At 42.0% G+C, this 16,915-nt stretch overlaps 3 protein-coding genes across 3 annotated transcripts in view; 2 read left to right on the top strand and 1 right to left on the bottom strand.

Annotated features, from left to right (window-relative positions):
- The window catches only part of LOC5504939 (protein shortage in chiasmata 1 ortholog), a 30,118-nt gene extending 25,861 nt beyond the window's left edge, over window positions 1-4,257 (top strand). Inside the window, exon 17 of the mRNA XM_048731913.1 lies at window positions 3,955-4,257. Coding sequence (XP_048587870.1) covers window positions 3,955-4,103 — 149 coding nt within the window. The 3' untranslated portion in view covers window positions 4,104-4,257. The remainder of the gene's footprint in view (window positions 1-3,954) is intronic.
- A 352-nt stretch (window positions 4,258-4,609) lies between these two features.
- Window positions 4,610-11,761, top strand: LOC116612526. The gene is made up of 8 exons (XM_048727745.1): window positions 4,610-4,849; window positions 5,284-5,327; window positions 7,966-8,068; window positions 9,350-10,243; window positions 10,413-10,492; window positions 10,628-10,841; window positions 10,923-10,965; window positions 11,256-11,761. The coding sequence occupies exons 1-8, from the start codon at window positions 4,610-4,612 to the stop codon at window positions 11,372-11,374; spliced, it is 1,737 nt and encodes a 578-aa protein (XP_048583702.1). The 3' UTR covers window positions 11,375-11,761.
- Window positions 11,408-16,847, bottom strand: LOC5504953 (ATP-dependent Clp protease proteolytic subunit, mitochondrial). Its single transcript, XM_048731912.1, has 7 exons — window positions 16,696-16,847; window positions 16,544-16,621; window positions 16,022-16,093; window positions 15,456-15,596; window positions 12,154-12,297; window positions 11,947-12,052; window positions 11,408-11,880 (listed from the first exon to the last, which is right to left on the bottom strand). Exons 1-7 carry the CDS (start codon window positions 16,720-16,722, stop codon window positions 11,762-11,764), a joined length of 687 nt encoding a protein of 228 aa, XP_048587869.1. The 5' UTR covers window positions 16,723-16,847; the 3' UTR covers window positions 11,408-11,761.
- Window positions 16,848-16,915: the final 68 nt, after the last annotated feature.

The raw sequence follows: 16,915 nt of genomic DNA, 5'->3' as shown, positions 1-16,915 counted from the left end.
ACCAGTCTGGAAAGATACATCATCCGCACTTTCCACCAGCCTGGAAAGATACATCCTCCGCACTTTCCACCAGTCTGGAAAGATACATCATCCGCACTTTCCACCAGTCTGGAAAGATACATCATCTGCACTTTCCACCAGTCTGGAAAGATACATCATCCGCACTTTCCACCAGTCTGGAAAGATACATCATCCGCACTTTCCACCAGTCTGGAAAGATACATCATCCGCACTTTCCACCAGTCTGGAAAGATACATCATCCGCACTTTCAACCAGTCTGGAAAGATACATCATTCGCACTTTCCACCAGTCTGGAAAGATACATCATCCGCACTTTCCACCAGTGTGGAAAGATACATCATCCGCACTTTCCACCAGTCTGGAAAGATACATCATCCGCACTTTCCACCAGTCTGGAAAGATACATCATCCGCACTTACAACCAGTCTGGAAAAATACATCCCCCGCACTTTAAACCAGTCTGGAAAGATACATCATCCGCACTTTCCACCAGTCTGGAAAGATACATCATCCGCACTTTCCACCAGTCTGGAAAGATACATCATCCGCAGTTTCCACCAGTCTGGAAAGATACATCCCCCGCACTTTCCACCAGTCTGGAAAGATACATCCCCCGCACTTTCCACCAGTCTGGAAAGATACATCCCCCGCACTTTCAACCAGTCTGGAAAGATACATCATCCGCACTTTCCACCAGTCTGGAAAGATACATCCCCCGCACTTTCCACCAGTCTGGAAAGATACATCCCCCGCACTTTCCACCAGTCTGGAAAGATACATCCCCCGCACTTTCCACCAGTCTGGAAAGATACATCATCCGCACTTTCCACCAGTCTGGAAAGATACATCATCCGCACTTTCCACCAGTCTGGAAAGATACATCATCCGCACTTTCCACCAGTCTGGAAAGATACATCATCCGCACTTTCAACCAGTCTGGAAAGATACATCATCCGCACTTTCCACCAGTCTGGAAAGATACATCATCCGCACTTTCCACCAGTCTGGAAAGATACATCATCCGCACTTTCCACCAGTCTGGAAAGATACATCATCCGCACTTTCCACCAGTCTGGAAAGATACATCATCCGCACTTTCCACCAGTCTGGAAAGATACATCATCCGCACTTTCCACCAGTCTGGAAAGATACACCATCCGCACTTTCCACCAGTCTTGAAAGATACATCCCCCGCACTTTCCACCAGTCTGGAAAGATACATCATCCGCACTTTCAACCAGTCTGGAAAGATACATCATCCGCACTTTCCACCAGTCTGGAAAGATACATCATCCGCACTTTCAACCAGTCTGGAAAGATACATCATCCGCACTTTCCACCAGTCTGGAAAGATGATGTATCTTTCCAGACTGGTTGAAAGTGCGGATGATGTATCTTTCCAGACTGGTGGAAAGTGCGGATGATGTATCTTTCCAGACTGGTGGAAAGTGCGGATGATGTATCTTTCCAGACTGGTGGAAAGTGCGAATGATGTATCTTCCCAGACTGGTGGAAAGTGCGGATGATGTATCATCCCCAGCACTTTCCACCAGTCTAGAAAGATACATCATCCGCACTTTCCACCAGTCTGGAAAGATACATCATCCGCACTTTCCACCAGTCTGGAAAGATACATCATCCGCACTTTCCACCAGTCTGGAAAGATACATCATCCGCACTTTCAACCAGTCTGGAAAGATACATCATCCGCACTTTCCACCAGTCTGGAAAGATACATCATCCGCACTTTCCACCAGTCTGGAAAGATACATCCCCCGCACTTTCCACCAGTCTGGAAAGATACATCATCCGCACTTTCCACCAGTCTGGAAAGATACATCATCCGCACTTTCCACCAGTCTGGAAAGATACATCCCCCGCACTTTCCACCAGTCTGGAAAGATACATCATCCGCACTTTCCACCAGTCTGGAAAGATACATCAACCGCACTTTCCACCAGTCTGGAAAGATACATCATCCGCACTTTCCACCAGTCTGGAAAGATACATCATCCGCACTTTCCACCAGTCTGGAAAGATACATCATCCGCACTTTCCACCAGTCTGGAAAGATACATCATCCGCACTTTCCACCAGTCTGGAAAGATACATCATCCGCACTTTCCACCAGTCTGAAAAGATACATCCCCCGCACTTTTCACCTGTCTGGAAAGATACATCCCCCGCACTTTCCACCAGTCTAGAAAGATACATCATCCGCACTTTCCACCAGTCTGGAAAGATACATCCCCCGCACTTTCCACCAGTCTGGAAAGATACATCATCCGCACTTTCCACCAGTCTGGAAAGATACATCATCCGCACTTTCAACCAGTCTGGAAAGATACATCATCCGCACTTTCAACCAGTCTGGAAAGATACATCATCCGCACTTTCCACCAGTCTGGAAAGATACATCATCCGCACTTTCCACCAGTCTGGAAAGATACATCATCCGCACTTTTAACCAGTCTGGAAAGATACATCCCCCGCACTTTCCACCCGTCTGGAAAGATACATCCCCCGCACTTTCCACCCGTCTGGAAAGATACATCCCCCGCACTTTCCACCCGTCTGGAAAGATACATCCCCTGCACTTTCCACCAGTCTGGAAAGATACATCATCCGCACTTTCCACCAGTCTGGAAAGATACATCATCCGCACTTTCCACCAGTCTGGAAAGATACATCATCCGCACTTTCCACCAGTCTGGAAAGATACATCATCCGCACTTTCCACCAGTCTGGAAAGATACATAGCCCGCACTTTCAACCAGTCTGGAAAGATACATCCCCCGCACTTTCCACCAGTCTGGAAAGATACATCATCCGCACTTTCCACCAGTCTGGAAAGATACATCATCCGCACTTTCAACCAGTCTGGAAAGATACATCATCCGCACTTTCCACCAGTCTGGAAAGATACATCATCCGCACTTTCAACCAGTCTGGAAAGATACATCCCCCGCACTTTCAACCAGTCTGGAAAGATACATCCCCCGCACTTTCCACCAGTCTGGAAAGATACATCATCCGCACTTTCCACCAGTCTGGAAAGATACATCATCCGCACTTTCAACCAGTCTGGAAAGATACATCATCCGCACTTTCCACCAGTCTGGAAAGATACATCATCCGCACTTTCAACCAGTCTGGAAAGATACATCATCCGCACTTTCAACCAGTCTGGAAAGATACATCACCCGCACTTTCCACCAGTCTGGAAAGATACATCCCCCGCACTTTCAACCAGTCTGGAAAGATACATCCCCCGCACTTTCCACCAGTCTGGAAAGATACATCATCCGCACTTTCCACCAGTCTGGAAAGATACATCATCCGCACTTTCAACCAGTCTGGAAAGATACATCATCCGCACTTTCAACCAGTCTGGAAAGATACATCCCCCGCACTTTCAACCAGTCTGGAAAGATACATCCCCCGCACTTTCAACCAGTCTGGAAAGATACATCCCCCGCACTTTCCACCAGTCTGGAAAGATACATCATCCGCACTTTCCACCAGTCTGGAAAGATACATCATCCGCACTTTCAACCAGTCTGGAAAGATACATCATCCGCACTTTCAACCAGTCTGGAAAGATACATCATCCGCACTTTCAACCAGTCTGGAAAGATACATCACCCGCACTTTCCACCAGTCTGGAAAGATACATCCCCCGCACTTTCCACCAGTCTGGAAAGATACATCATCCGCACTTTCCACCAGTCTGGAAAGATACATCATCCGCATCATCTATGCGGAGGGGGGCTGTCCCTATGTAGACAGCTAGGTTGCACCTCTGGCATATTCCCTAAATTCGTCTGTTTTGAGAAGCGAAGCCGGTGTCACTGAGTTATCGTGCCACTCCATATACATAATGACTGACGGTATTAATGTTGGAAATTGACTTTGTGTCATCTCTGTCACAGACGAGCGGACGTGTGTCGTTTTGCGTCCTGTTTTTGGACTAGCGTCTTCTGATGGATACGAAGATCTAAAGGATCTGATGCTTTCACTTTTCCTGAAAACCCAGCAGTGCTACGTTATACTGTATTACCAAACATCAAGGAATGGGTGAGTTTCTGAAAACCCAGCAGTGCTACGTTATACTGTATTACCAAACATCAAGGAATAGCAACGGATAAGATGTTTGGCATCTAAAAGACAACGCTAACTATGATGGTGTGACTAGAGAAACTACAGATAAGCTGTAAAAAACTAAGTGGTTTGAGTATGCGTGGTGGAAAATAGACAAAGGTTGAAATGATATTTTAAGCCTATCTGGAAACAAATTTGTTATGATGACGTTTAGAGCAAAAGACCGAAACTTCAGCGAATTTCACTGAGGCGTACGATTTATCTATTTCCCTAGTTTATTTATTCCCTAACTAGAATAGGTTTGTTTTTTTAGTCTGGCAAAGTTTTTCAGGTCACACCCTCTGCCTAGTCCGTTCCTACCCGGGTTTCTGATCGGGCTTCCAGTCCCAGATTGCAAGCTGCTTCACGGTTTATCTCCGAAGACAGGAAACTCGGTAAAAAAGCCTGGGGCTAGGCTGGCTGACTCTCATTGGTTCGTTTAATTGCATGACCAGGGTTGAGCTGTCGGCGGATATATTACGGCACATATCACTGCTATCTGCCAGTACCGCGCCGTACTACCAGCTTCCCGAAGATGAGTATAATGTGAAGATCTTGCACTCGGACTCCGCCGAACACACCGCAAGACTCATCCGGCAGATTGCAGACCTCACCAGACGCAGCTCACAAGTGTGGACGTATAGCGACTGGGTGGACCGTGTCTGGCTTTCTCACGAAATGAGCGCGGTGAGTAAACAAACATTGTAGTAACACTCAAGCAAAAAAAACAAGTGTGACAAAGTGTCCATTTCGATCGTCTTATTTTGGGAAGCGATATCTTCAACTGAACTTGGTAAATAAAGTAGAAAGATTTATATCTAGATATTTCAAAAATTTTTCATATAGTATTATGTCGATATTGGGTGAAAACAAGAAAGGTGAGGCTGACCACGGCTGTTTAAGAGTACAGCTAGGTACGGTGGAACCAAGTGAACGATATATCATTACACGGAGTAAGAAACGTTTTAAGAAAAGTTTTCTATCTGAAAGCGGGAGCTAAAGGGTGGTTCGGAGTGTAGAGTGCTAGAGTTATCCCTGCTCGAGCTATCCCAGGAATCTACTGTCTGACATATTTTTCAAATTTTACTTCTGTTTACCTGACGATTTTGTGTGTTTTACAGCACGAGCGATTTCTTCTCTCCTTCCCATGCCTAAATGCATTCAGGTAAGTAGTTACGGAAGCAGAGAAGCATTTAGACGATGAAATTGGCCACCTCCGATAAATAGGTCACATTGTAGGTGGATTCTAGCGGCCGCATTTAAACACGAGGTTCCGCTATAAAAAGGAAAGCTCCTCCCACCCCCGGTCTCCAATTTGCAATTATAATCAGAACACTGCCACGCTAGCGGTCACAAATTATAAGCCTCCTGTAAAATTGCTTATCTCTGAGCCTCAGTCGGTTAGAATAAAACTATTTTTGAACAGGTAACAATACAGTTGTGTTGAGAGATTGATAAATTAGTGATTTGCTGTCCACTCACGTTTTCGGAGAAAAAAAATTAATTTTGCGCTGCATAAATTATTCTCGGATTGTGAGGAAAATGCTCGCGTTTTAGAGCACGCACAGCTTGGTATAGCATTTTTTACTATAAATCAGAACATTTTAGGTGGACAAGTCTAGGAATGATATTTAATTTGGTTTAGAATAAAACAATTTGAATTTAGGCTCAGAGCAATTGTCCCATGATGACGCATTGAAGGCTGATTGAAAACTGATTGTTTTTGAGCCCCTTTTATAGCGGAACCTCGGGTTTAACAGGACTCTGATTAAGAAAGCACATGTGTTTAAAAAAAAACATTTGAATAATTTGCCCTGTTCTCTGGAACAGCTCCTCAAGTACATTACTCTCAAGAATCGCGTCCATGCTTAGCTGTACCATTGTTACCCTCAAGAATCATGTCCATGCTTAGCTGTGCCATTGTTACCCTCATGAATCGCGTCCATTCTTAGCTGTGCCATTGTTACCCTCAAGAATTGCGTCCATGCTTAGCTGTACCATTGTTACCCTCATGAATTGCGTCCATGCTTAGCTGTGTCATTGTTACCCTCATGAATCGCGTCCATGCTTAGCTGTACCATTGTTACCCTCACGAATTGCGTCCATGCTTAGCTGTGCCATTGTTACCCCTCATGAATTGCGTCCATACTTAGCTGTACCATTGTTACCCTCATGAATTGCGTCCATGCTTAGCTGTACCATTGTTACCCTCAAGAATCGCGTCCATGCTTAGCTGTACCATTGTTACCCTCATGAATCGCGTCCATGCTTAGCTGTACCATTGTTACCCTCAAGAATCGCGTCCATGCTTAGCTGTGCCACTGTTACCCTCATGAATCGCGTCCATTCTTAGCTGTGCCATTGTTACCCTCATGAATTGCGTCCATGCTTAGCTGTACCATTGTTACCCTCATGAATTGCGTCCATGCTTAGCTGTGTCATTGTTACCCTCATGAATCGCGTCCATGCTTAGCTGTACCATTGTTACCCTCATGAATTGCGTCCATGCTTAGCTGTGCCATTGTTACCCCTCATGAATTGCGTCCATGCTTAGCTGTACCATTGTTACCCTCATGAATTGCGTCCATGCTTAGCTGTACCATTGTTACCCTCAAGAATCGCGTCCATGCTTAGCTGTACCATTGTTACCCTCATGAATTGCGTCCATGCTTAGCTGTGTCATTGTTACCCTCATGAATCGCGTCCATGCTTAGCTGTACCATTGTTACCCTCATGAATTGCGTCCATGCTTAGCTGTACCATTGTTACCCTCATGAATTGCGTCCATGCTTAGCTGTACCATTGTTACCCTCAAGAATCGCGTCCATTCTTAGCTGTACCATTGTTACCCTCAAGAATTGCGTCCATTCTTAGCTGTACCATTGTTACCCTCAAGAATCGTGTCCATGCTTAGCTGTACCATTGTTACCCTCAAGAATTGCGTCCATGCTTAGCTGTACCATTGTTACCCTCAAGAATTGCGTCCATTCTTAGCTGTACCATTGTTACCCTCAAGAATCGCGTCCATGCTTAGCTGTACCATTGTTACCCTCAAGAATTGCGTCCATTCTTAGCTGTACCATTGTTACCCTCATGAATCGCGTCCACGCTTAGCTGTACCATTGTTACCCTCATGAATTGCGTCCATGCTTAGCTGTACCATTGTTACCCTCAAAAATTGCGTCCATTCTTAGCTGTACCATTGTTACCCTCATGAATTGCGTCCATGCTTAGCTGTACCATTTTTACCCTCAAGAGTCGCGTCCATGCTTAGCTATGCCATTGTTACTCTCAAGAATCGCGTCCATGCTTACCTGTACCATTGTTACCCTCATGAATTGCGTCCATTCTTAGCTGTACCATTGTTACTCTCAAGAATCGCGTCCATGCTTAGCTGTACCATTGTTACCCTCAAGAGTCGCGTCCACGCTTAGCTGTACCATTGTTACCCTCATGAATTGCGTTCATGCTTAGCTGTGCCATTGTTACCCTCATGAATCGCGTCCATGCTTAGCTGTACCATTGTTACCCTCATGAATTGCGTCCATTCTTAGCTGTACCATTGTTACCCTCATGAATTGCGTTCATGCTTAGCTGTGCCATTGTTACCCTCATGAATTGCGTCCATGCGTAGCTGTACCATTGTCACCCTCATGAATTGCGTCCATGCTTAGCTGTACCATTGTTACCCTCAAGAGTCGCGTCCATGCTTCGCTGTACCATTGTTACCCTCATGAATTGCGTCCATGCTTAGCTGTGCCATTGGTATTCTCATACATTGCATTTCCATGATATTTTATCAGTGCACAAGTGATGCTCTCATCAGCGGCTCTACCCTTGCTCCTAACCATGCCTCTCGGTCAGCTTGTGACCGCGTGCCCTCGCATTCCCCTTACAATGCTCAAGGTATGTGAACAACGTCTTTCCCGGGAAAACAATGCATGCTATCGCTGTCATTCGTGTTTTATAAGAGTTATCGAACAATAGAAAAAATCAATTTGTTCCCTTGAACTATATAATAATAATAATAATAATAATAATAATAATAATAATAATAATAATAATAATAATAATAATAATAATAATAATAACTTTATTTACAGAGGGTGGCACTTAATAGTGTAATACACTAGTAAACTTGTGGCCCTCAAAACTCATACATACAAGTAATACAATATAAAATATATATATATGTATATATAAAATCCCTATTTACAATACAAATTATAAAAATACTATTCCCACCCAGACCAAAAGGAGAGAAAAAAAAAAGATTAAATAAATAAAATAAAATATGAGTTAATTCGAAATATTAAAATGATTTAAAAGTAATTGTTCATTAAGATATTTATGACGGAGAGCGTTCTTAAAAGAGCTTATATTAGGCAGTTTCTTTATGCTGGCTTCTAAATTGTTCCATTTACGGATGGCATTTACTGTAAACGTTTTCCCACCTTCGGTTTTTCTAGTATACTTTGGAGTTATAAAATTCAGTCCTGAGAAACGAGTATTTCTATTATGAAGTGTATTGTTCAGCTTAAGAGTTTCAATTAGATATTCGGGCACCATCAGTTGTAGCCTTTTAAAGAGAATAGAACACATTGAGATGTGATTGTCCAGATAGAAAGGCAGCCATTGAAGTCTATTAAACAACGGTACTGAGGGTGCTCTGGGTTCAGCGTTGAGTATTAGACGTGCAGCTCTTTTTTGTAGAGTTAGAAATCTTGACAAACAATCCTTAGTTGATGCTGTTTGCCAAACAGTCCCAGCATAGCTAAACAAAGGTTTGATCATGGCATTATAGAAATTTGTTCTTTGTTTGAGGGGTAGACAACCTTTGATCTTATTTAGTACGCCGATTCTTCCTGCAATTTTCTTGTATGTCCTTTCAGCGTGATCCGAAAAGGTCAATTTACTGTCCACATCCAGTCCAAGGAGTCTTACTGATTCCACTGATTCAAGGGTGTTTCCATTAGATGTCGAAATGGATAATTTACTGTGTGGTGCTTTCTCTCCAAGGCGTTTACCAGTCACATGTAGTGATTTTGACTTCGTCTCATTTATTGGAAGTTTGTTGCAATTGGTCACAAAAATAAGGCGTTTTCAGTGTCTGTCTTGGTGACAGCGATGGAGGTGTTTTAATGCTCCTTTTACTTTTTTAACTGATGGTTTTCTTGTTTGTTTCAGAAATTTTATCAGATAGCCCATCTGGAAAGCCCCATAGCAGATGATAATGACCTCGACGAGTCTTTAAGATCCAATGACGTCTCGGCATCTACCATACCTGACCCAGTAGCCTCACCAGGTTACTCCTTTCTAGTCAAAGATGACCTTGATCCAGCGAGTGGGAATTGCTGTTCGAGAAATGAACTGTCAGAGAGACGGCATGTGCTTAACAATTCTCCATTGAGTTTGCACGGAACAATGCCTGATGACATTCGTTACAGTAGGCACATGCATAACAATTCCCCATGGAGTCGGTATGAAGCAGTGGGTGATGACATCCGGATGGACAAGTCTCATGATGTTCGACCTAACAATGCTCAACTTGGTCACCATGATACAGTGGGTGGTAACATCCGCATGGACAGGTCTCCTGTCACTCGTTACCATAGTAACCATGTCACACAGCCACAATGCAGGCAAGTCGTGCGGCATGGCATAGATGAAATGGGCAATGGACTTTATGCTCATGGTTACGACCGACCAACAGATCTCAACTTTCTGGATGCAATTCAGCATAACTGGTCAAGTCCACAAACGAGTGAGGACTCTCTCTGGTTGGCTCTTGAAAGGGGGGGCAGTACTGATGCTATCGAACCAGATGTCTCAGATTACCAATATAGCCTTAGCCCAGAACATACCTATAAGCACTCCCCGGTGGATATAAGAGCACATGGTCATCAGGGCTTGTATAGTGAAAATCATGTGAGGGAAAGGGGCCCTGTATACAGAAACACAGACCAACAGAACACGTCCTCAGAGAACTATACAAAGTCCTTGCTACCCACGAGAGACGCATCATCATCACTTTATCACTCACAGCGGATGAGAGAGGGGATGGACAGTAAACGCTCAAGGGTAACTATCATGTTGTTATCTACTAAGATGGTGTATGGTTATCTAGTAGGCTCAAGGGTAACTATCAACCTCATGTGGTTATCTATTGGGTTCGCCGGTAACTATCAATTTTATGCGGTTATCTAGTGGTCTGGACCATATCATTTGTTTGCTTCTCTCTAAACTCCAGAACACCTCTATGGATCGCACTCAGATGTTACCGCGAAGAGATCAGCAAGCCAATACCCTTTTCCAGCAAAACAGACAAAGGTATTATGTGCAGTTTTCGTTTTGTCATCTTTTTTCTCATCATTTTTGCTTGTATGCAACAGTGGTATACCCTGCTCTGTTTCCTGCTTACTTGCTGTTTGTTGTAGAGTCTCTATCTCTTTTCTGTATGTATAGCGACTGCGGTATAACCTCAAGGATTGCCACGTCAGTGGTGTGCAAAGTAGGCCCTAGTATCGGAATCGCAAAACCATTAGTGCGTACAAATGATGCAGAAACAAGGCGCCATCAGATTCTGGAGGCAAGGGCTCTATCTTCCAAGAGAAAAAGGGTCCCACAATTTGATGAACTGTTTGGACCAACCCAACAGAATCATCAAAGAATCTCCAAAGTATGTGTGTGAAATCCTTGTCAACAAACCTTATAATGTTGCTCTAGAGCTTATCAAGCTGTTTATATAATCCCCTTTCAGATGCTAGGTGAGCACGTGGTACCACCACTTGAACCTCTTCCAGGTAAGTGGCACACACATGGTACCACCTTTCAGTTAGGTGGTACATGTAACCTATAGGTGAACCTTTTCCAGTTATGTGGTATTCACATGGTACCACCACTTGAACCTTTTCTCAAAGTCAGTTAAGCCTGACATAACCTGATTTGAAAATTGATATATAACAAAATACAAACAAATAATATATAAATGATACAAGCTATCAGATATCAATAAATATCAGCAACATTTGAAAACAAACAAGATACTATACACCCATAACAATAACACACCACTCTCACACTTTTTCTCAAGATACAGATGAGATGTCCATATTCTCAAACCATCATGATGACCACACAAATAAGAAGCGCCGGCTGACATATGAGCGTGTACCAGGGAACAAAGGCCAAACCAAGTTAGCCTTCAACTGATAATCCATGGGAATTTAAATACAGGTTGATACATTATGAAGCACCATAACTTAAATTTATTGGAACAATGGAACCAGGAATATTATGGACACTGTACATGAGAGAGCTCATGATAGCCTTCTCAGGGGTTAAATGCTATCTAGGATAGGCTGATAATAGACTTCTGAAGTAAAATACCCTCTAGGCAACCTTGACGTCTGAGTTTGTCATAGATTCCATGACATCAGGTTTGATCTCATCAACACAGTGTCATGTACAATGATAGAGTTGAGCATACCATTACCTCATACAATACCATAGCCAATTAACTAGAAAAAGGTACTTTGTACAAAATGTAAGAATATTTTTATGATTGCAAAATACATTGAGCTTGATCTCTTAATCACATCATTTAGTAGTCTTTTTTAGCTCTTCGTTGGTGGGAGGATGGGCTAGTACACGGTCAATCAATCCAAATTCTTTTGCCTCCTCTGGGGACATAAATTTATCTCTTTCCAAAGCTTGTTCTGAAAAGAAAAAGAAACTCTATCTTAGACATCATATGATATGGGTTAGGAAATCTAAGATCTTACCTATAGTTTCCATATCCTTCCCAGTATGTTTCACATAGATTCCATTCAAGACCCTTTTTAGCTTTAAGATTTCTTCAGCTTGGATGGCAATGTCAGTCGCTTGACCCTAAGAAGGTCACTCATTATAAGCATACCAATTATAAGCATACCAAACTCTTTTTTTGTGAAACTCAAGGAATAATTAATATTATGAGGAATGACACTAACACTTGCTCCTCCATGGGGCTGGTGAACCATGATCCGTGAATGGGGTAGGGCGTGACGCAACCCTGGGCTTCCTGCGGCTAAGAGAAGAGAGCCCATACTACATGCCTGGCCCACACACCATGTGGAGATTGGAGGCTGAATGTACTAAGAAAATAAGATAAAACCAGATAAAATATTTTTCCTAGCTCCAAAATAACTGTTTCCCTAGTATTCCAGTCAATCTATGTCAAAAAAGGTGCCAACATCGGACTAATTGCAACACAAGGTTTTTTAACGGTTCCTTGCACAGAAAGTATCCCTCCATAACATACTAAAAGTCTAAAAAAAATCGGAGCACGCAAACACCCCGAAAAACGTATCGAATTTTCACATACAAAACTTGTATGAAAAACCACAGGGTTCCCAAATCATGGAAACAACGAAAAAAAGGAATTTATACCACTATAGATTACTAGAGATATATATTTCTACACAAGTAGGATAAAAATTAACGTTATTTGAATAAGTTCAGTTATTTTGTGTAAAATGCACAGATTTTTTAGCTATCCTTGTCACCACCACTTTGATCTTGCAGTTGTTATCATAAATGACTATACGTGATTAAAACAGGTTCTCAAACAAATAGTGCTTGGTAGCCCTTAAAAATAATGTCATTGATTCAGAATAAAACAAGAAAGTATATGGACACAACATACTTATAATCGTTCTCATGGTATCATTTTTGTAAGAATAGATTCTTTAATGTTGGAAGTTTTTTTTATAATTTCTTTAAAATTAGGATCCAATTGAGAGGGAATTAGTACATGATGACCCTTTGCATTGGCTGTGGGGTGAACACGCTAGATTGTTTATGCGGCAGGAGCACTAAACGCGCTGCAGTCCTGGAGTTCTCTCAAGATTTGTTAAGGGTTCACCCTGTCGTTGACCAACATCTAGGCTCAAACTTCAGACCGCTATTATATCGCCTTTCCATTGGTTGAATTGATAGAATACTGGAACTTGGAACTGTGGAACATGGCTGCTGCTGAAGTTGGGGATAGATTTTGTTGCTCTTTTAGCTCTGTCCTGTTAACAGCTGCCTATGTGTGCAGATGTTGGGTGAGGAGACAAGCTGCTTGAACGATGCCCCAATTCCTACAGGGTAGTAAAGGGTTATTGCGTGAAACGAGATTTGGCTATTTTTCACTGTCGAGAAACGTAAAACGTCCATTTCGACGTCCGTGAAACGTGATTTTTCTCTCCCCGTGAACCGTGATTTTGGAAGTTTTAAGTCTTGGTGAATCGAGATTTAACTCAAGTTTTTGAGTGTGTTGAACGGAGAACCATGTGACCTTCCAAAATAGAAGGATATGTATTGTCGTTACAGTTAATACAAGTATTTTCGGATTGTGAATGTATTTGCGATTTTTGGACGTGATATTACGGAATTTGCGAGTTTTGGATGAGACATTACGGTTTTCGAAAACGTGAAAAGGCCATTTTTTGGTTCGTGAAACGTGAAAAAGCCATTTTTCGGGTTCGTGAAACGTGATCCATACCCCTTTACCATACTGTTCCAACCTGTATTACTGGAGGCTGGTATCACAACCAAGAAGCGCATGGATAAAAAGCAAAAACTAAAATGAGAAATAGAAATAACATTAAAACTTTCCCCTAGCAGCTCATTCATGGCCGTCATTCCCCACATCTTCGCGTAGATTTGGATTTCGGCTCAGGTAGATGTCACAGGCTTCCATGCGGAATTATCGTCACCAACAGGAACGGTGATGCTAATTGTGTGGACAATTTTACAACAGCTTTCCACATAAGAGAGGCATCAGCTTCTGTGCCCATTGTGCCACAACCGTTTTCCCTCGGGAGCTTGCTCAACATTTAAATAAAATTCTGCCACACTCATTATAGAGTCTAACAATGCTGGAGGAAAGCTTTAGAGCTCAAGTGAGAAATGTTGTTAAAGGTCTTCTGGGGATGACCTAGAATTGAGGGCTGAAAAGACAGCTGTTACATGTACGTCGTCATTGTCAATGGGCACTGCCGATTGCGAGGTTCTGCTTCTCAATATTAACTGTGCTGTCGGCTTAGACACCCGTACAGGTGTTTTTCAGTGTATAGCCTTGAAAAAAGTCTTGCAAAATCAAACAAACTCAAACTGATGATAATAACTACTTGATCCTCCTTCTAAAGATCGTAAATATAGCTAGAAACCTGTGGATTTTGCCCAAAACAGATAACGTTGATTTTTATCCAGATCGTGTAGAAATATATATTTCTAATCATTTATAGTGGTATAAATTTGATTTTTTTTTACAGTATGTGTATTTTTTTGTGATTTTCATGATTCACAGTATAGACTGGATTACAGGTGAGTCAGAGATACAAGTAAGCACTACAATAAAGTACAATTAACCAAATATAATCAGCATATTTAACAGTAACGAACTCGTTGAAACGACTTGTATTAGTAGGCCTCTGATATGATGTAGATTTAGACCTGAGGTTATACCCTGAATCATGTGTAATGCGACGCCCTTTAATGATAGGAAAAAGAGGATTCTCTGGTTTGATTCTGGAAACGAACCGCTGGCATGCAATATTTCTTCGCTCGTGCAACGTTGGAAGGTTTGCAAGCGTGAGTGAGCCCTCATAACTACGACCTGGAAAAGCGATCTTGAGCGCGCGCCTCTGAACATTCTCTAGGGCGTCAGACAGATAATTTGAAAGGTTCGCGAAGGCTGCAGACGCATATTCAATGACCGATCTGATAAGTGACCGGTAGACTGTTATCAGCTCTATGGCATCCAGGCCGCATTTCTCAAGTACTCTTAGAGCATAAAGCTTTTTGTTAGCCTTCTTAATTACGTTGCGGTTTTTCGGGGTGTTTGCGTGTTTCTATTTATTTAGACTTTTAGTATGTTATAAAGGGAGACTTAATTAATACAAAAACGTTGAAAAACCTTGTGTTGCAATTAGTCCAATCTTAAACCATAGATTGATAGGACTATAGGGCTATTGATATACAAGCTTACCTGCATAGTGTCATATATTCCTAATCCTGAGGTAACTGTCCCACCAGGGCTATTGATATACAAGCTTACCTGCATAGTGTCATATATTCCTAATCCGGAGGTAACTGTCCCACCAGGGCTATTGATATACAAGCTTACCTGCATAGTGTCATATATTCCTAATCCTGAGGTAACTGTCCCACCAGGGCTATTGATATACAAGCTTACCTGCATGGTGTCATATATTCCTAATCCTGAGGTAACTGTCCCACCAGGGCTATTGATATACAAGCTTACCTGCATGGTGTCATATATTCCTAATCCTGAGGTAACTGTCCCACCAGGGCTATTGATATACATGTGGATTGGAAGTTTACTACTCTCTGACTGGAGAAACAGCAATTGGGCTATCACTAGACTTGATGTCTCATCTGTCACCTGATAACACAAAAACAGATATATTAAAGTTGAATGACTTAATACCATTTGTCCCCAAACAATAAATAGCCATTCATGAGTCCTACCTTGGCTATACCATAATTATCAATGTACAAGTTCATTGTAATGCTAGGCTAAATCCAAACCTTTGCAGAAAAACTAAGATTAATCCAGGGTGGAAGTTTGGAATAAAGCGGCATTAGTACATAAAAATTATGTGAGACCCTTCTTGAATATGCTGAAATAGATTGGGTTTCAAGGATCACGCCTATTAAATATAACGATATTCTGTTGGTCCAATCTTGTTAATTAATTTTAAAAATGTACCTTGATTTATCCTATCAGTTCTCATTTGTTAACTGTGCTGTCAACAAAGGGGAGTAGAACAGGAGTTCTTGGTACTGTCTATTGCTGTTTTTACTTACTGGTCCCATGACACAGACAATCCTTTCTTTCAGAAGACGTGAAAAGATATCATATGCTCTCTCACCGCGGCCCTTAAAATAATTTAAATATCATGTCAATAGTAGTAAAACATGCCTTGATCTGGCATCTGTGTGTATGTTACCCAAATAATATGCATAACAAGTCCCTGTTTGTGTATAACAGACTAAGTAACATTTCTTGTACTGCATAGGAGTATAAGGGTTTTGCATGCAAGTTCCCATCTTTTGCAATATGCAAGTTGTCCCTTACTAGTACTTGCAAGTGATCATGAATTAGACTTGCCCATGTATCGTGTGATGTGAACTACGTAATGTCATAGATGACATAATCAAAACCTAAATATTGCTTATACTTAGATGTTATAAATTCGAGATAGACACGAAAGCTTAAAAATCAACAGATGTTAATATCAAATAAAACTCTTTTAACAAAACTTTCATATTACATAAGTGTTTGCCTTCAACCACAATGCAAAAATGGAATGAAAAAAACCCTCTCACCGTTGACTCAATGACCATTGGTACCAGGAAGCGCCTGACGCAGCTTGTATGGAAACCCCGAACATGGCGCAAGAACCTCTAATAAAAGAGTAAAGTGGTATTGATTTATAAGTGACATCAACTTCGCCGAAAGATTGAGTATAAGACCTTACCGCGGAACTTCGTAATCTGGCCGCCATCTTGATTTTGGAAAACCGCTGACCTAAAATCTGATTCACTGATTGTGTAACCTTCACGAATATCGGACAGTAGTCCCGTTGTCCGATAGCGACCACATTTGAGGATGGGCGTCTTTAATGAAAAGCTTGAACATAATAAAAATAAATAAATAACTACTTTTCCCCAAATTTCTTTTTTATCTTCTTATCCCTT

This window comes from Nematostella vectensis, chromosome 1 (genome assembly GCF_932526225.1).
Source record: "Nematostella vectensis chromosome 1, jaNemVect1.1, whole genome shotgun sequence".
NCBI classification, from domain to species: Eukaryota; Metazoa; Cnidaria; class Anthozoa; order Actiniaria; family Edwardsiidae; genus Nematostella; species Nematostella vectensis.
Note: the sequence above shows the minus strand (reverse complement) of the source record. Positions and strands in the feature narration are given on the sequence as shown.

What these genes read in the sequence shown, in the direction of transcription:
- LOC116612526 (XM_048727745.1), top strand. Translation starts at nt 4,610, where the DNA reads ATGACCAGGGTTGAGCTGTCGGCGGATATATTACGGCACATATCACTG. An exon ending in TTTCTCACGAAATGAGCGCG is followed by an intron (nt 4,850 to 5,283) that starts GTGAGTAAACAA and finishes TGTGTTTTACAG; the next exon opens with CACGAGCGATTTCTTCTCTC. An exon ending in ATCATCAAAGAATCTCCAAA is followed by an intron (nt 10,842 to 10,922) that starts GTATGTGTGTGA and finishes ATCCCCTTTCAG; the next exon opens with ATGCTAGGTGAGCACGTGGT.
- LOC5504953 (XM_048731912.1), bottom strand. Translation starts at nt 16,722, where the DNA reads ATGGCGGCCAGATTACGAAGTTCCGCG. An exon ending in CAATGGTCATTGAGTCAACG is followed by an intron (nt 16,094 to 16,543) that starts GTGAGAGGGTTT and finishes AATTATTTTAAG; the next exon opens with GGCCGCGGTGAGAGAGCATA. An exon ending in AGCCCCATGGAGGAGCAAGT is followed by an intron (nt 12,053 to 12,153) that starts GTTAGTGTCATT and finishes TGACCTTCTTAG; the next exon opens with GGTCAAGCGACTGACATTGC.